This window comes from Camelus dromedarius, chromosome 3, assembly GCF_036321535.1.
Source record: "Camelus dromedarius isolate mCamDro1 chromosome 3, mCamDro1.pat, whole genome shotgun sequence".
Taxonomy (NCBI): Eukaryota; Metazoa; Chordata; class Mammalia; order Artiodactyla; family Camelidae; genus Camelus; species Camelus dromedarius.
Window position 1 is genome coordinate 104,469,201 of NC_087438.1, and position 19,603 is coordinate 104,488,803.

The window sequence follows — 19,603 nt, forward strand, 5'->3', positions numbered from 1 at the left end:
TTTACTGGACAACTATTTAGGTTTCCTCATCCCCTGCCAAAATTAAAAAAATAATAATCCAGGATAAAAGAAAGTTTATAAATTCTTTTGATTCCCTTGAAAATAAAAATTAATAAAATCATGCCTTACAGGATATTAATTGAGTGTGGTAAACTTTGAAAGCTAACTTTCTTTACTGCATTACACTAGTCACTAAGATATTCTTGGGCTGTAGTCCTTCCCTTTAAAATTGTTGATAATAGGAGCAAGTTATTTAAGTCATAATAGTGAAGTCTGAGCTAAGCAAATGTTCAAACACTTAGTATCCATCATTTGTCTTTATTATATCTCCATGAAGCAAGTAATAAATAAATTTGAATTTTTACAAGTGGGAAAAGAAAGTGGTTTACCTCTTGTGCTTAGAATGCATTATACGTTATTTCAAACCACCTCTTCTTTGAGAAGAGTTGAATTAAGGGACTGTTTACTACGATGTGGGCACAGTGAGGAGGTAACAGTGTAACAGGTAACCTGGAGCTAGTGACAGCAGTAGACCATTACCATCCCTATGCCTGCAGGGGAAACAGGAGACCAGAAAGAGGGAGGCTTATGTAGAGAGGATGGCCTGACAGAACCTGACACATGGAGGGAAAAGTAGTTTGTGGGGACCCTACAGGGAGGGAGCTTCCCTCCTTGATCTTCTGCCTGCACTCCCCATTGGATGAATTAACCAGTAGCTCCAGGGCAAAGAGCCCTGTGATAGATTCCACAACGATTAGTGTCCGAGGGCACAGAGCAGGGTGAAGCAGGGAGTGAACTGAAGACACCCCGTACAACCCCTGCAGCTGCTTGGATTTTTCCACTTACCCTGGAACCGGTTTTCAGTTAAAAGCCATTTGATTTGCATTTCTCTGATAATAAGCGATATTGAGTATTTTTGTATGTGCCTATATTAGCCATTTGTATGCCTTCACTGGAGAATTTCTTGTTTAGGTCTTCTGCCCATTTTTGGATTGGGTTATTTGTTTTTTTGTTATTAAGTTGTTTGTATATTCTGGAAATTAAGCTCATGTCAGTTGCATCATCTCACACCAGTTACAATGGCCATCATTAAAAAGTCCACAAAGAATAAATGCTGGAGAGGGTGTGGGGAAGGGGAACCCTCTTACACTTCGTGGGAATGTAGTTTGGTGCAGCCATTATGGAAAACAGTATGGAGAATCCTTAAAAAACTGAAAATAGAATTACCATGTGATCCAGCAATCCCACCCCTGAGCATACATCTGGAGGGAACTCTAATTCAAAAAGACACATGCACCCCAGTGTTCACAGCAGCACTATACACAACAGCCAAGACATGGAAGCAACCTAAATATCCATTGACAGATGACTGGATAAAGAAGTTGTGGTATATTTATACAATGGAATATTACTCAGCCATAAAAAAGAATAAACTAATGCCATCTGAGGGGGAGGTTATAGCTCAGTGGTAGAGTGCTTGCCTAGCATGCATGAGGTCCTGGGTTCAATCCCCAGCACTGCCATCAAAATAAAGAAATAAACTAATTACCTTCCCCACCACCAAAAAAAAAAAAAAAAAAAAAAAAAGAACAATAATGCCATCGTAGCAAAATGGATGGACCTGGAGATTGTCATTCTAAGTGAAGTAAGCCAGAAAGAGAAAGAAAAATACCATATGATATCATTCATATTTTGAATCTTACAAAAAAGACATAAATGAACTTATTTACAAAACAGAAAGACTCACAGACATAGAAAACAAACTTATGGTTATGTGGGGGGAAGGACGGTGGGAAGCAATAAATTGAGAGTTTGAGATTTGCAGATACTAACTACTATGTTTAAAATAGATAAACAAGTTTATACTGAATAGCACAGCAAACTATATTCTATACCTTGTAGTAATATATAATGAAAAAGGATGAAAAGGAATATATATATGTGTATGTATATGTATGACTGAAACATGCTGTACACCAGAAATTGACATATTATAAACTGAATATACTTTCAATAAAAATAAATAAACTTTTTTAAAGCCATTTGGTTATAATATTAGAGTACTGGAATTCTGAATTTCTAGGACTTCACAGAACACCAAAGGGCATCCAGATAATGAATGCAGAAATCCTCTTTATAACACCCCTTACAGCTTCTGCTTGGACACCTCTAGCCATGGAGAATTCATCAACGTGACATGGACACAACTGAAAGCTTCTAATGGTTGGAAAGTTCTTCCGTATGCTGAATCCCTATCTCTCCCTTTAGCTTCCAACCTTGGTTCTAGTTCTGCCTCACAGGGCCCACAGACCAAGTCTGTTTCTTCTTCCCACTGACTATCAAAGATTTCAAATGACTTTCATGGATCATACTCAGTCTTCTCTTTCACAAGTTAAACATTCTTGGAAAATATTCCCATCATCTGAGCATGCCCTGTAACAATACTTAACAGTCTGAGGGGACCAACTGAGCCAAAGATGGCTCAAGGACTGGTTGTGCCATGGGACCATGGACCAGACATTTCAGCTCTCTGAGTCAGAGTCCTCATCAACTGGCAACAATGGAAATAGAAGTAACTCTGCTTCATAGAGTTGAAATGAGGATCATGTCAGAATTAATGTGAGAGGGAACATGGTGTGGTGGAAAGGGCAAAGGCATTCACGTCAGAGAGTGCTGGTCTCAGATCTAGTCTCATTATGACAATAAGCCAGTCATTGTCATCTCGGGGTTAACACATGTTGTAAATGGGTTCTGAGCCCATGTGTAATATTTGGAGGCTCAGAGCAAAAACTAAAATTTAAGCCCACGTACTATTTGTCTATAATTTATTTAGCCGAACTTTTTAAAATTTATAGCTAACTCACATTTAAATAAAATTGTATCCTCCTATCTTGGCAAATAATAGCTTCATTGCCACACTGAAATTTAAAATTCTCAGACTCCTTAGAGTTACTCACTGGAATATGGTGTCATGGCAGAAGGTGGCGCTGCCGAGTCACTGGTTCCTTTGCTGGCCTGCTCTTCCCACGCATAGCTCTGTTCTGCATCATGAAGATCCTTGTGCAAATGGGCCTGCACACCAAAGCCTGCATGTCCAAACTTCACCCACACCCCGGTAAACAGCATCCCCTTGACCACACCCTACACCCTTGGGTAGGGTGTGCACCTGAGCAGCATGGACTGCCTTGGAGATTGGAGCTGAGGAAGAAATTTACATAGGCCCTGCAAGGTGGATCAAGTCTGCTTTGGAAGGGAATTCAGGAGTTGATGGTTCCAAAGTATAGTCCAGAAAGAGATTACAAGTGTAGGCAAGGCATGTCTTTGACCTGTAAGCTCCTAGCGCTATGGGGAAAGGGAGGGCTGGAGAACCTTGGAGTCCAGGGCAAAGGAGTCCCTTCTGCAAAGGTTTAAAGATGGTACCAGTGATACTTACTTTTCAAAAATATTACAAGGGTTAACAGACAAAATATGGAAGTGCCTAGGACATACGACAATGTTAACAATGTTAAATTATACAAATGTTGTAACTGTTGTTATTAGAATATGCTTGGAAAACTACTAGGTACTATAGGAACCCAGGTAGCATTTTGGTAATGCTGACTCCTTTGGATCTTACAAGCCCTTTTAATGAATTACTCCATCCAGAAGAATCTACATTTGTCATGGTTGTGAGTTTGAACAAGCTCTTCTGACCTTTAGTATCTTAAAATACAGACCAGCAGTACAGGTGGTATCCCTGAGGGGTATGAGGTCTTGTACCCCTATTTTTACTTTCTGGCTCTAAGCTTTCTTTTCCTAAATGAACTGTCTCCCTTCTCCCAGCACAGCAAAAGCTTCTAGCATGCTTTAACATCCAGAATCACTAAGAGATAATTTAACAATCAAGATGAATTCTCTTGCTTGAATATAATGCAAGTGCAGGAGGCTGGGCAGACACTGCTAGGCCATGGGTCTTGACTTCACCGCAGTGCCCTGGTCTCTTCAAGCCCACGAGAGAACAGCACTTGCCTCTTGTCCCTTTGCCTTTGCTTTGCATGGGTCTTCAGTGCCTCTCTTTTCAGTGCTGACCTACTCCTGCCCCAGGCAACAGCAGGCCCACGATTACCCTCTGCCCAGAGAATTCTCAGATACTGTCACCTCACAGTTGCCTGAAGACACTGCGAAAATGCACTTTTATGACTATCAAAAAACCATAGAAGCATAGAATACGGAGCCTGAAAAAGACCGAAGATCTTTTCCTTCAATTTTTTCATTCAGAGAGGAATCTTATTCCATATCTCTGAGAAATCGTCATTCAACTTTTGTTCCTGCCTGGATAACCTGAAGATGCAGAATTCAGGCCTCCATAAAGCAGTCTGTTTCACTGTTAAGCAACTTGAGTGTTTAGAATATTGTTTTAATACACACAGTCTTTTAACCAATTCTTAGCGGCCAAAGATGCAATGATGAGTAAGATGATCCTTGTCCTCAGTGAGCTCTTTATGACGGGCCAAAATGCTAAATAACGCAGTGGTTAGGTTGGTGAGCTCTGGAGCCAAATTTCCCAGGAAGAAGTTCTGGGAAAATCTCAGAACTGATGGTATTTTTAAAATAAGACTTCCTTCCTTCAGAGTTAGGCCTGATTTTCTCATGTCTTTGTTTTGGTAACAATCTGAAGTAAGCCCCACTGCACTTGGTCATAACACAACCCTCAGTACAGAATTACTGATTTTTCACGAACTTCAGGACCCTGCCTTGTTATGCAAGCCAGGTTTTATGGCAGAAATCACACATAACGGACTTGAGTTTCTATGCATGCCTCCTGATTATTTCTTTAATACGTTTTATACTAAATATGAGATAGTAGATGCTACGACTAGGCAAGTAGGAATGAGTATGGTAATAATAAAGAATAAAGAGACTGACCTAACAGAACAGAACTGCCTTCAAGAAGTAAGGGAGTAAAGGGCCCAGATTTTCTTTAGTAGAAAATTGTGGTCTCCTAATCCATTGGTTCTCAATTAAAGAGGTAAATCAGACATCACCATGCACTTAAGTGTGTGTGTTTGTGTTAGGTCTTTTATTTCTTGTGGTTTTTTTTCGTTTGTTTTTGGTTAGGGGGGTTGTTTTGTTTTGTTTTGTTTTGAGGGGAGGAGGCAATTAGGCTTATCTGTTTATTTTTAAGGGAGGTACTGGGGATTGAACCCAGGACCCTGTGCATACTAAGCACTGTACTCTTTCACTGAGCTATACCCTCCCTCCCCCCATGTGTTATATGGCTTGAGTCACACTCTGTACCTACTGAATCAGAATCTTTGGGTCGAGGGGAGCAGGTGTTAAAGGCAGATACGTAAATTTTGAAATAGTTTCCCAGAATTACTCATGAAGTTCATCTTTTTCACATTTGTTTCTTCTAGCTAGTTAAAAAATGTGTGTATATATATATTTCTATGAAACTGAATAATTTGACAATCAAACAAAACAATGTTAAGGCATGCTATCATGCCATAGCTCCATAGCCTGTCAAGAATTAAACAGTTCCCCCTGTAAGTCTTCTTGGTCTTCAGAGACCTGGTGACTTCACCCTCAGTGTCACAGATTGTTCGCCAAGTGACTTCATAATGGGGTCTGAGGTTCTCATAATGGAACCACAGCCCTCGGAGCAAGAGAACTGAGCCTTAGAAGTTGCTATCAAACTTTTAACTGAAAGAACTCCTGTGGCTGAATCACACTGTTCCCTAGGGAAAAGATGAAAACTTTCTTTGTGGCTGTCCTGGCTTTTGGCTATTTCACACGTAAGGATTTATCAAAGAATCTCAGGACGGGGTAAACAATTAATCTAAGGGAAGTAACAAGCCGACAGTAACTAGTTTTTAGATGTAGAGATTTGTGAAACTTTGAAGTTTCTCTCAGAGATACAGAATTCAAGGCCTCAACTAAAATGAGTATCAGTGGTTCAATTCATTTTCTAACATCCCAAGAATTCTGCCAAAGACAGGTTTAGACTCAAGACATTTTAAGAGATGATCCATAAAGGGTGTAACTAACATTTGACAAATAATTGGTTTCTGAGTTGGTAATCAACAACCTCTCTCCTGCTTCCTCCTAGTCCTTGTCCACCAGACATTGCCACACACTTGTATTTTGTGTGTGAATGTACACAAATGCCTCGTACACAAAGAAGTGTCAGTTTTGGACATGGCTTACCATTACAGTACAACCCGATGCTACCAAAACAAAGCTCAAGAGAGGGCTCATCTCTTCCTAATTAACTCCAGCAAAATGCCACCAACAAGGGAGTCTATGATGGCAAACTGAATCTGCTGGCAGGATGGTGCAGGCTGAAGGGGAGGCAAGAAGCCTCAGCTGCAGCAGCTGAAAGAAGTCAAGGCTATGAAATGGGTATAAGGTACGAAGGTAACAGGGATCGTTAATAGTCTGGGTAAGCACTTGTTGACACAGAGGCCCGAACAAAGGAAGAGGCTTCCTTAGAAGCAGAGAGAGTTTGGAAAAAGAGTATTTCAAGACAGAAAATAATAATTTTAAAAAATGAAGGCAGGTATCTAAGAGTTCTGTTAGCAGGTGGCTAGGACAACTATCAAAAACTAGACTTTTCTCTAAAATGAGTCCACACAATGTGTGAGATGCCCAGTAGTGGATGATGTGCTGAGTCCCAAAGGATGAAACTTGGGTTTAAATCTCTCCGGCCTAAGGTCAGAATTAAAGCAGGAATGGGCTAAGGTTCAATTCTCAGGTGGCACATTAAGTGTCTCAGGCAAGAGGAGAAGGAGGAAACAGTGGGAATCAGGCATGGCCAGATAAAGCTTGCATGGAGCCACGAGTTTTTCCATGATTTTCATGGTAATTAATTTACATGGTATTACTTAATGGGTGAATTAGTTGTTCACGTCTCAACACTACATTTTTTTGGATCCTTTTTTCTAGATATTTTTTTTGCAAACAATCCTGGTAACATTGACTATGAGGTAAGTTTGCTACTTCCTGCCTAAGAATGATTTTTCCAATCTTAACCATATAGCATTTCTTTTAGGTTGACCCATATTAAACCGCATGTAACTGCTAATATTTGACCATTTTGATCTATAGAAATGGCAATTTATATGGTTCTGAGGAAAACCAGGACACACCCCTCTCTCTTACTGCTCTTTCTCCTCCTTATCTATTACCAGCAACTAAAGCTAAGTTTTGTTTTTTAATACTTTTTCCTCCAAGTTCACTGCTGATGTTTCCATTCAAGCCCTTCTCAATTCTTGCCCATATTATTGCAAGAGCCATCTCCTTGCACTTAGTCTAATCCAGAGGTTGGCAAACTATGGCCACTTGTTTTTGAAAACAGAGTTTTATTGCGACACAGGCACAATCATTTGTTTACACAGTGTCTCTGGCTGCTTTCAGGCTGCAATAACAGAACTGAGCAACAGAGAACCTATGGCTTTTAATAGGAAAATATTCACTACCTGGCTCTTAATGGGCAAAGTTTGTCAATCCCAGCACTAATCTTCTCCACAATCAGAAGAATGGGCTTTCTTAAAATGCAAATCTGATTGAGAAGGCTCCCTTCTGAAAGCACTGACTTGTAGTATCCTTAGGATAAATTTTTTGCATATCCTCCTTGACCCAGCCTCTTTCTCTCTAAAAGGAGAACTCTCCTTCTCTTACTTTAGGTTTTAGCTAACTATTTTGGGTTTCCTGCTAGTCCAGTTTGTTTCCGTATTAGAATTCCCCCTAATTAAACTATCCTTCTTTCCATACTTATATCCAATTTCAGAAGTCATTTCTTCCTTTAGGAACCCACTAAAGAATCAATTCTTTGGTAAAGCCTTCTGAGCAAACTATGTGGGCTTAATCATTAAAATATTTAGGAGATAAGAGACATAAACAGTATTTCCCAAGAGTGACTTGAATACCTTCTAATAGTATTAGTGATGATTTTAGTGAATATGCCCATGGATATCTTTTATTGCAACAATTATAGCTTTTTAAATGTGTGTTAGGAAAAATATAATTACAACTTCAAATTCAAGACATCATGGATATTCATGCTTAGAATGAATCTAATGTGAGTAGTCAAGTTTAAAAAGGGACCCAATTCGAGAAAAATGGTTTTAAAGAAAAAAGACACATGACTTTGGAAGGAATCATGAACCAAGTGACTGAAGTGTGGGAACATTCCTGTAAGTAATGGGAGCCACTGAAGTTTTGTAGACAGGGCAATGGCCTGATAACCTGGATATACACGCAAACTGTGATCTCAACCTATAAAGCAGGGAACTGTGGCAGCACGTTCCTAATCTGCTCATTACACAATTTTCATGAACTTCCCAAGTCTCTTTTTTGCCTGCAGACAAATTATTCTATCACTCAAGTTCCTCTAAGACCAGCCAGAATTCTCCAACTCTCGTAGTAGTGAAGGAATCAAAATAAAATGGAGAGATAGTGGTAAAATCCAAACCTGGTAGCTTCTTCCCTCACTATTTCAGCTCCCTTATATTCAAGAGACTGAACTGTGGCCAACACCAGAGCAGGACCACACAGGGTGTCCTGATCCAGGCACAAGAGTTAAAGGGTGGGTTTTGATGAAACTAAAATGATTCCAAAGGCCCCTGGACAGTGGTTGTAGTCATTTTTACCATTTCCCAGAATAATCTCCCCTTCTAACAAGTCACAGCTATCTATTACACAGCCAAGAATCAGGGCTGTATTGCCTCAGCTGTCTTTCAGAGTGGAAATCCCAAAGACTCTGCTAAATTTAAGATAAAGACATTTTCAGGTTCAAAGTTTAAAAAAAGACTTATTTTTATCATTATCTCATCTCTGTACAAAATAAAACACCCAAGTACTTATATTAGAAGCCATTAAGAAAGTCTGACCTATGAATTTTGTTTTAGGAACTTTCATGCAGTTATTATCAAAAGAAGTCTGTACAGCGGAAACGCGTATGCTCCATAAGAGTCAGCCTATTATGTGCCTCTAATGATGTTACCTATCCTAACTTCTGCGTGTACTGCTTTGCTAACATGTAAGTGAAAATATCAAAACCAAAACAGAATCCTCTTTTGAGAATTTAATGTGTAGCTGACTGATAACACTCCTACATATTTGGGGAAATGTGTGAACTCCTTAAGATGTGATTCTCTAAACTAAAAACAATGTCATTGGAGTTTCAGTTCTACTGGCTGAACCCAAGGGGTATGGGGGTAACACGGACTAAACAACTGAGATTCTGAGTCCCACCTCCAACTCCAGCAGAGAAGCCTCCCTTTGCCTGTGCTGAACATGAGGTTTCAATATGAGATTTTACATAAAAAGGTTTTGTTCCTAAAATGTTTGAAAATCATAACTGTAAGGAAAATCATCCTTTTCAAGACAACAATTAAAAGCAACAAATCACAGCATTCAGCCTGAAGACTTGGGTCGAGTCCTGTCTCTGCAGTTAAGTGATATTGGTAAATCTAGTAACTCCTCCAAACCTTTACAAATCTGAGGTTATAGTTACTGCTTCACTTGCTAAATATGCTCTGACCACACTGATTCCTCTTTCCAGATATTTTCAAATGTACAGAGCTCTTTCCTGCTTCAGAACCTTTGGGCAAACTGTCCTATCCTGTAAGAATGTTTTCCCCATGATTTTCATAGGCTGGGTCTTTTTCATTATCTAGTTTTCAGCGTGAATATTGCTTCCTTACAGATGCGTTCGCTGACTATCCTACCTAGATTTACCTCTGATATTTTCCAAGTTAATATGCTTCTGTTTCCCCTCATAATTCTTATCATAACTCAAAATATGTTATTTTCTGTGTCTTTATTTTTGACCTTTCACTAAACATAAGCTCCATGAAGTCAGAAGGCAAGATTTTGGTTTATTTCGAACACTTAACAGTGTCTGGCACAACTTAAGTACCATTAAGCACTTACTGAAGGAATGAATAAATGATTGTATGAGTGAGTTCTAGGGAGAATGGGTGTGGTAATGGGCATTAAAAAGCATTTCTAAACTTAACTCTTTCTTTATAGGTAATTTTTTAAAAAACATTTATCACTTCTTGTACTGGCTCAGTCTGTCAGAATTGGGTGTGTGGTTCAGAGTGGAAACTGATCCTATAGACTCTGAATTGGAATTTCAGCTCTTCTATTAAGACTATATGACCTAGGACAGGTAACTTAACCTCAGTAATTACCTGGAGGTTGGCTGTGAGAAGTGAAAAACATAATGCATAAAGGAGGTCCAGCATAATGCCAGTCACACAGCAGGCCATCAGTATCCTTGCTATGTTGCTTCCAACTAGAAGATCGACCAACCTGGTTTGCCTGAGACTGAGCATTTTCCTGGGATGAGAAACTTAGAGTGCTAAGGTGGGACAGTCTCAAACTGAAATAGTAGGTCACCTTACCACAAATGTGCTTTCAGACCAGCCCCTAGTTCTCCTTCCATATTTTACCAACTCTTTCCTTCACTCAGACCACATAACCTATACCATAGTCATCCTCAAAGAGTACAACGGTATTTTCCAGACATTCTCAAAATCTCATCTCGTAGGCCTCCAAGGTGGTGGTCCTAATTCCATGGCACACACTGAGGTTCTTTAGAGGGAAGAGAAACTGTACAGATGATTGCTACTCCTTCTCCCAAATTTATTACTAGCTCTCTCTTACTATCCTTCCTTCAGACTTTCTTAGGATCCCAAGGTTTCAAGGAAATGAAAAATAACTTCTCAGTGCTAAGAATTTATCCTTAGGCTTTTAGCTTAAAAGCAGGGTAAATAATAAATTTACTCTTTTAAAATAATCAATCCAGCAGTCTTTAGTACATTCAGAGTTGTGAAACCATCACCACTATCTAACTTCAGAATAATTTCCATCAAAAATAAACCTGTATCCATTCTACCATCCCCCCCAGTACCTGGCAATCACTAGTTTATATTATCTTTATCGATCTGTCTCTTCTAGACAATCAATATAAATGGAATCATACAATATGTGACTTTCTGTTTCTGGCTTCTTTCCTTGATCATAAGATTATCAAGGTTCATCCATATTGTAGAATGTATCAGTTCTTCATGCCTTTTTATGGCTAATATTCTATTGTATGGCTATACCGCTTTTTTTAATCCATCTGTCCATTAGCAGACATTGGGTAGTTTACACTTTTTGGCTATTAGAAATAACATTTCTGTGAACATTCATGTACAATGTTTTGTGTGGACATATCTTTTCATTTCTCTTGGGTATACATTTCTAGGAGTGGGATCTCTGAGTCATATAGTAACTTTATGTCTGAACATTTTAAGGGATTGTCAAACTGTTTTCCAAAGCAGCTGCAACAATTTACAATCCCATCAGCAACGTGTGAGGGTTCCAATTTTCCCACAGCCTTACCAGAAATGAGTTAGTGTCCATCTTTTTTTATATATATATAATAACCATCCTAATGGGTGTGAGGTGGTATCTCATGGTTATAATTTCAATTTCCCTAGTGAGGAATTATGTTTGATATCTTTTCATGGACTGATTATCCATTTGTGTATCTTCTTTGGAAAAATCTCTATTCAAAGTCTTTGCTCACTTTTTAATCAGATTATTTACCTTTTTATTGTTCAGTTATAGTGTTCTTTATATATTTTGGATACAATTTATTGTATTTAATCGGTTATTGATTTGCACATATTTTTCCCATTTTGGGGGCTGTCTTTTCACTTTATTAATGGTGTCCTATGAAGCACAGAAGATTTTAATTTTGATGAAGTCCAGTTTATTTATTGTTGCTTATGCTTTTGTTGTCATATCTAAGAAACCACTGATGAACTCAGGGTTGTGAAGGTTTACTCCTGAGTTTTCTTCCAAGAGTTTTACAATTTTTAGCTCTTACACTTATGTCTTTGATACATTTTGAGTTAATTTCTGTATATCGTACGAGGTTGGGGAACTTCAACAAAAGTCCAACTTCACTTTTTGTACATGGACATCCAGTTGTCTTGGCACCATTTGTTGAAAACTGTTCTCCACTGTATTGTTGAAAATCAATTGACCATAAATATAAGTAAGGGTTTATTTAAGTTTTATGCTATTGGTCTATATTTCCATCCTTATGCCAGTATCACAGTCTTGATTACTGTAGTTTTGCAGCAAGTTTTGCAATTAGGAAGGGTACATTCTTCTACTTTGCTGTTTTTCAAATTGTTTTGACTATTCTGGGTCCTTCAGCAAGTTTTAAAGGTGTTATCAAAGGATAATATATAGATCTCTTTAGCATAATAGTTCTAAGAGCAACATGCAACAGGAAATAAGTGTTATAATAGATGACTTCAATAATTTATAGAATATCTGTAATGAATACTTCCTGGGAAGCAGTTTGGGCAAGCAGTTGTGTCACTGTTTATGGTAATGCTACAAATATAAATGCTCCAACACCCTCTGAATTTACTGGCTAGAAGTTTAGTATTTTCCAAAGTTTTCATCCCCAGGTAGTTCTTAGCATCTCAAAAGACAATGGTAGGACTGAAGGGAAGTACAGTTTCCTCAAATAAAACCTGCTCCTTTTCCCAGGGCGGTACTGCTATTTAAACTTCCTTGTCCATGCCTCTCCCTGATGTTTAGTACACCTATGTTCTACTGCCAACTTTCTTCTTGTCCCAGGCCACTTGCGAAATCCATTCTGCTTCTTATGCCTAGCAATTTCACAGAGATTTCACACCTAAGAATGAGCTGAGTCACCAACTTTCACATGTATCTTCTTTAGCCTACAGTTGCTTTCTTTTCAGGTTATCAAGACATTGTAAATGTGGGGCCAGAGCTTGCACAAGATAAGATTAAGGGCCAAGCACACATCTACATTTGTACACTAACTGCACATGTGCCTCCCTGCATCCTTCAGGCTCCAGTTCAGGTTCTACCTGGTACTTTGTTTCTGCATTCTGGGGCAGCCAGAAGGTTTATCTGCTTGAGAACATCAAAAACCTCTGGCTGGACATTTTGCTTAAAGGCTCATCCTTTTTAAATCATACACGATTAAAAAAAAAGTCCCACTGGACCTTACATATTAAGTTTTCTACAAATAATCATGACACAATGTTAAATTTAAAAAAAAGGGGGGGAATGTAAGGATATAAAATGATGTGTACACAGTATGATCAAATTTTTGAAAATGTATGTATTACATATATACCAAAATATAAAATATTAGAAAGAATACATGGTGGGACTCTTAAAAACTTCTAAATATGCCTGATTTTTATTAGTTTTTTTTTTAATTTAAGTACAGTCAATTACAATGTGTCAATCTCTGGTTTTAATTTAATGTTTATTATATGCCAGGCACTGTGCTTGGTGCTACTTAGGAATTCTCTCATTCAATATTCAAAACACTTCTATTAAGTAGGTATTGGTACTGACTCCCATTTTATAGATGATGAAATTGAGGTTTGGAGAATGTAGGGACTCATTCAAGATATCATGGGTTATTACTAGAGTTACAGTAATCAAAACAGCATGCTATTGGCACAAAAACAGACATATGGATCAATGGAACAGAAAAGAGCACCCAGAAATAAACTCACAAACATTTGGTCAATTAATCTTTGACAAAGAAGGCAAGAATATACAGTGGAGTAAAGAATGTCTCTTCAGCAAATGGTGTTGGGAAAACTGGACAGCTGCATATAAATCAGTGAAGTTAGAATACTCCCTCACACCATACACAAAAACTCAAAATGGCTTACAGACTCAAATATAAGACAAGACACAATAAACCTCTCAGAAGAAAACATAGGCAAAACATTCTCTGATATAAATCTCAGTAATGTTCTCCTAGGGCAGTCTACCCAGGCAATACAAATAAAAGCAACAATAAACAAATCAGACCTAATTAAACTTACAAGCTTTTGCAAGCAAAGGAAACCATAAGTAAAACAAAAAGAGAACCTACAGAATGGGAGAAAATATTTGCAAAAGATGAGACTGAGAAGGGCTTAATTTCCAGAATATATTAACACCTCATACAACTTAATAACAAGAAAAACAAACAATGCAATCCAAAAATAGGCAGAAGACCTAAACAAGCAATTCTCCAGCGAAGACATACAAATGGCCAATAGACACATGAAAAAATGCTCAATATCGCTAATTATCAGAGAAATGCAAATCACAACTACAATGGGGTATCACCTCACACCAGTCAGAATGGCCATCATTCAGAAGTCCACAAGGGATAAATGCTGGAGAGGCTATGGAGAGCAGGGAATCCTCCTACATTGCTGGTGGGAATGTAGTTTGGTATAGCCATTATGGAAAACAGTATGTAGATCCTCAAAAGACTGAAAATAGACTTACCACATGATCCAGCAATCCTACTCCTGGGCATATATTCAAAGAGAACCTTAATTCAAAAAGATACATGCACCCCAATGTTCACAGCAGCATTATTTATAATAGCCAAGACATGGAAACAACCTAAATGTCCATTGACAGATGGCTGTATAAAGAAGTTGTGGTATATTTATATAATGGAATACTACTCAGCCATAAAAAAGAATAAAATAATGCTATTTGCAGCAACATGGATGGACCTGGAGAGTGTCATTCTAAGTGAAGTCAGCCAGAAAGAGAGAAAAATACGACATGATATCACTTGTATGTGGAATCTTAAAAAAAAAAAAAAAAAAGACAAATTTATTTACAAAACAGAAACAGACTCACAGACATAGAAAACAAACTTATGGTTATCAAGGGAGAAGAGGGTGGGAAGGGACAAATTGGGAGTCTGAGATTTTTCAAATACTAAGTACCATATATAAAATAGATAAACAAGTGTATACTGTATAGCACAGGGAACTATATGCAATCTCTTTTAGTAACTTATAGTTTAAAAGAATATGAAAATGAATATATGTATGTTCATGAATGACTGAAGCATTATGCTGTACATCAGAAACTGACACATTGTAAACTGACTATATGTCAATAAAAACATATACATACACATACACATACACACACACACACACACACGAGATATCATGGCTTATGAGGGGAGAAACCAAAAAACAAGTCCAGGAATCTGACATCCAGAGCCCTCAAGCTTAATTTTGCATTATCTTGATTAGAATCTTATATTTGACCAGAGTCTTCGAATTTTTCAAAACAATCTTTCATGTTTACCCTTTTGTTTCACGAATGTTTAATAAACACCTAGTAACTTCCAAACACTGTGCTAGGTGCAGGAAAACAGGGAAAAAATAAGATACTATTACTCTCAGGCTATTACTTTAGATAACACAGGTATATAATTAAAAGCCTGCTATAGCTTTTAGCAAGTATTTTCCTAAACAGGGCACCTATGAAATCCATACCAATACGGAATTGTAGGCAGGGATGAGAATATTCCGTTTTTATACATAACAAGAAAGGACTCCAAAGAATTGTTCTGCCCAAGTCAAATAGGAAGTACAGTTACAGAAGATGAACAATGTTTTTATTATTTCACAGTAGCTCCTATGTGGCAATTGTTAATTTTTTTTAATGGACCACTTCTTCATGAAAAATGCAACTGCAAAAGTCCACTGACTATAATTTATCACGAAATGTAGTAATTGGCTTGCTGCTGTTATTATATTTCTGCTGAATAAGATAAATATTTTCACTTACGTTTTCCAGTTATCTTTATCCTGTTCTTGACCATTATGCCCTTTGTCCCCCACATTAAGAATTCTTCCTGTTTGAAGTTCATAGAGCACTTTTACAGTGGCTCTCAAAGAGCTGAACTCAGTAGGCACACATTAATTATGGTTGTTTTACAAGTAAGATAATTCTGGAGAAAAGTAAAAAGATTTTCCCAGGGTTTCCTCAGGGTCCCTCCCCTACTTCTTAACATACAAGTTTACACCTTTGCTAAAAGCTCTAATAATTTTTCACCGTGATTACAAGGTTAGAAGGGTCTCCAGAGTGAAGGAAGTAGTGAGGAGAGAGGCAAATCTTTGTATGGGATATTTGTAAGTCAGGAGCTTACAAATCAAGAACTGTATTCACTTAAAATCCCTGTAATAGTACAACTAAGTAGGAGGAAGAAAGGTTGTATTTAATACAGATGGTCACTAAATATTTGTATTAATTTCCCTTAGAGCTTTGAACCTCACTCTAGAAGTTCAACACAGTGGAAAATGCAGAAAGACCAAAACACCTGAAACATGAAGTGATTTTCCTTCGTTCATCATGAGTGAACCTATTTGAATTGTGCACCATCCTTCCTTCAAAAAGATGAATTCATTATATTTCCTTATTTTTAAAAAAATCACTAAATCTTATCCTATGGAAATCCCCTCTTTAACTGAAGATACAGTTAATGAGATGCGCCTTAATTGTGTTTGTTTCTAAAAATATAGGGCTGAATAGGAAGTGACCTTTGACTTTGAGCAACTCACAGTTTAACAGGTTATTTGGACAATTCATTTATGCAGTGAATGTTCTTTAAGTCCTCATGAAACTAAGAGATTTGGCTAGATTCTGGGTCCTCAATGGTAATGAAAATAAGTCTGTATCCTTGTGCAGTTTGCAGTCAAGCAAGGGAGCAAGAAAACAAATGATTATTAAAAACATGATAAAATGTGAGAAAGAGAAAAACAACCCATGACATCCAGGAGCTGACTTTGGCATTGCTATAGTTTGGCCTCCTACTCACAGCGAGGACTTGGTGTTCTAGTCAACATAAACAATTTCACAGAACAGTAACAGCAGACAAAGCTGCTCTGTAACCATGACAAATCAAGACAAAGACAATATTACTCCATAATTATGGATTAATTTGGCAAAACACAAACATACATTCCTCCATCTAGGCTAGTATGAGTGACTGCTGCTTCCTTACCAATTACAGCCTTAGCCTGTGCCTATCTTCCCTCCTTCTAAAGAAGACTTTTTAAGATACCACATCATAGAATTACCCTCACTTCCTGAGGGCAACCAATCCAAAGCAAAGTCTTTCAAAAAGTTTCCCCCAATTAACCCAATAATCTCAAATCCTACAATAATTCCTTCCTACTAATCTCTTACTGAGATACCCTATGGCTTCCATGTGCGTTCTCCCTCACAGTGATGAATAATAAACCCAACTTGTTCAACTGAAGTATTCCTACTGGTCTTTGACAAATGCAAAACTTGAAAGTGGCAACATCATGCCTGTTCAAACTCTCTTTTCTCACTTCTCTCTGTAGGGGCATTGACAGGGGTAGGAAGACTATGAAAATAAGTGATACTTGAACCCTTAAATGAAAGGGAGGGAATATTCTATTCATTTACTTATTCACTCATTAACTCATATGCTACCTTGTTCCAAAAATAATTTTAGGTGGCTGATATTATTCAGTGGATTCAGAGGTACAGAGTCACAGTAGAGGGCAGCTCCCTGAGAACTGTCATAAAAAGACAACACTATGACCTAAGGAAACACCTAAAGACCATGGAACCCTAACATGGGATGAGGGTACCCCAAACGACACTGATGTTTAACAGGATACCCCTCCCCCAACAGCTGAGGCTCCCTCTTCCCTCTCCTCAACCAGGGATGACATATTAATCACCCGCTGTCAGGTTCTACCTGCCTCCTATCTCTAATAAGCATCTTCTTCCCTTTACTAAAGACTCTTCAGTCCCATCCTCATCCTCAGTTCCTATCCCTTGCTGGTGGCAAGTCTGTTCTCAGGTTCTAAAAGAAAAAAATCCTCATTTTTTTTTCCTGTTAGTCTTACAGAATTTAAGAAGCTCCAGTTCAATCTTCAGGCAAATGCAAGTCAAGTCACTCATAGTCAAACCTAATGATTTTCAAGTAGAGCAGTACTGTTCTCACATGAGGCAGTTATAATACATGGGGATTTGACTTTTGCGTGTCAGTGAGTGGAGTGGCACTGCCAGCATTCAGTGGATGAAAGCTCTGCAATGCAACAGACAGTCCCATACAGTCAAGAGCCGACCCACTCAAAATGCCAACAGTAACTCCCACCGAGAAACACCTCACCCACAGATGGAAACTATCACACCCAGTCCTCCTGCTTCTCCCCATGCCCACACCTGACATCAGTGATCAACAGTAGTATACTCTACAGAGCTGGATTTGGCCTCAAAAAGCTTTCTCAACATAGTAATCCAAGCATACCCTGCCCGTCAGATTTGGCATGGAAGACAAAACCTATTTGTCATTCCTGCCCTTACCTTTTTCTTTTTAACACTAAGGAAGCTTCTTTCTTCTTGAGATGAAGTCTTCCCCTGGCACCTGAGCCTTGTTCCACTTCCTTGCCTTGGTCATCTGACTGTAACAGAGAAGAAAAAACCTGAGATAAACATGACAGCCCATTCTCAAGGCTCCCAGGCTTGACCTTTAATAAAGATGCAACACTTTCCATACAGAGATAAAAAGTTACAAAACAGAGAAGAACATCTGTCTTGTTGGAGGAACAGCTGCAAGCACAAAGTATTCTGGTACCAAAAAGTTTGCAACAACCAGCCACACTTCCTTCCCTTTTAGCATAAAAGCCTGAATTCTAACTCCAGTAAGATGGTTCTTGGGGACACTAGTTCACTATCTTCTTGGTTTGCTGGCTTTCCAAATAAAGTAGCTATTCCGTGCCCCAGCACCTTGTCTCTTGACTTACTGGTCGGTCATACAGCAAGCAGTACGAGCTTGGACTCAGCAACATGAGTAATCTCCCAGTTCTTCTGAGACAAGGGCCCTGTGGGGAACTTGAGCTCTGTGGCTGGGACCCTGACCCATCCCAACAGGTCTCTCACAGTAAATGCCTGCCTGCCAGCATTACCTCTCTGAACACTTGCTCCTGGTGCAGGGAGTGAGCTGCACCCTCCAGTGGGGAAACCACATATAGTATATTAAACTTCTTTGGAAGAATAATACCCAAAAGAAAATCCAACTCAGTGACTAAAGTGGAAAAAAAAAAAAAAAGAGTGGGGAGGAGGGGTAGGAGGAAGTTGGGAGGCAGGGAAGATTTCCATGGCTCCTGTACCTGAAAAGTCCAGAGGAATCTCTGACTTCAGGCATGCCTAGATCCAGTCTCAAAAAATGCTGCCAGAATTTTTTTCTGTCCATTTTTGGGGATCTATCCATGCTTTCCTTGATGTTGTTTTCATTCTCAGGCTTTTGGCCACCCCATCCCACCCCCAACCCAGTGGTAGACCCTCAGTTCTAGAAGTTAAAATTTCAACAGAAGAAAGTTTTCCTTTCCTAAAATTTCTAATAATGAGATCTGAAGCTTATTAGGCTCGTTGAGATAAGATTCCTGGATCAGTCTTTACGGCTACAAGCATGTTTAACTCTTACTGAAATGGACTGAATTACAAGGCACTGCAGGAGCCAGGTTATAAGCCAGCCCTACTATATGGACTAGAAGAGGATAAAGAATTATCTCCCAAAGGAATACTGAGGCACTACTGCCAGGAGAAATGAAAGCAAACAAAAACATGCATTGGCACTACCCTCTCAGATGCCTGAATACCTCCTCCAAATCTGAGGTGGTCCTCAAGTCCGCCCGAAGCTCAACCCCTTGCTGTTTTCCTGCCTTTACCACATGTAACTATTTAACCTATTTGTATCATAATAAATTATGAT

The 19,603-nt window shown here is 38.6% G+C and overlaps 1 protein-coding gene across 5 annotated transcripts in view; it reads right to left on the minus strand.

Moving 5' to 3' along the window:
• Positions 1-19,603, minus strand: part of LOC105097008 (uncharacterized) — a 269,473-nt gene that overhangs the window by 245,406 nt on the left and 4,464 nt on the right. For all 5 annotated transcript variants that reach the window (XM_064484423.1, XM_064484421.1, XM_064484422.1 and 2 more), the window contains exon 2: positions 18,196-18,293. In XM_064484423.1, the coding sequence (XP_064340493.1) occupies positions 18,196-18,293 (98 nt within the window). The remainder of the gene's footprint in view (positions 1-18,195; positions 18,294-19,603) is intronic.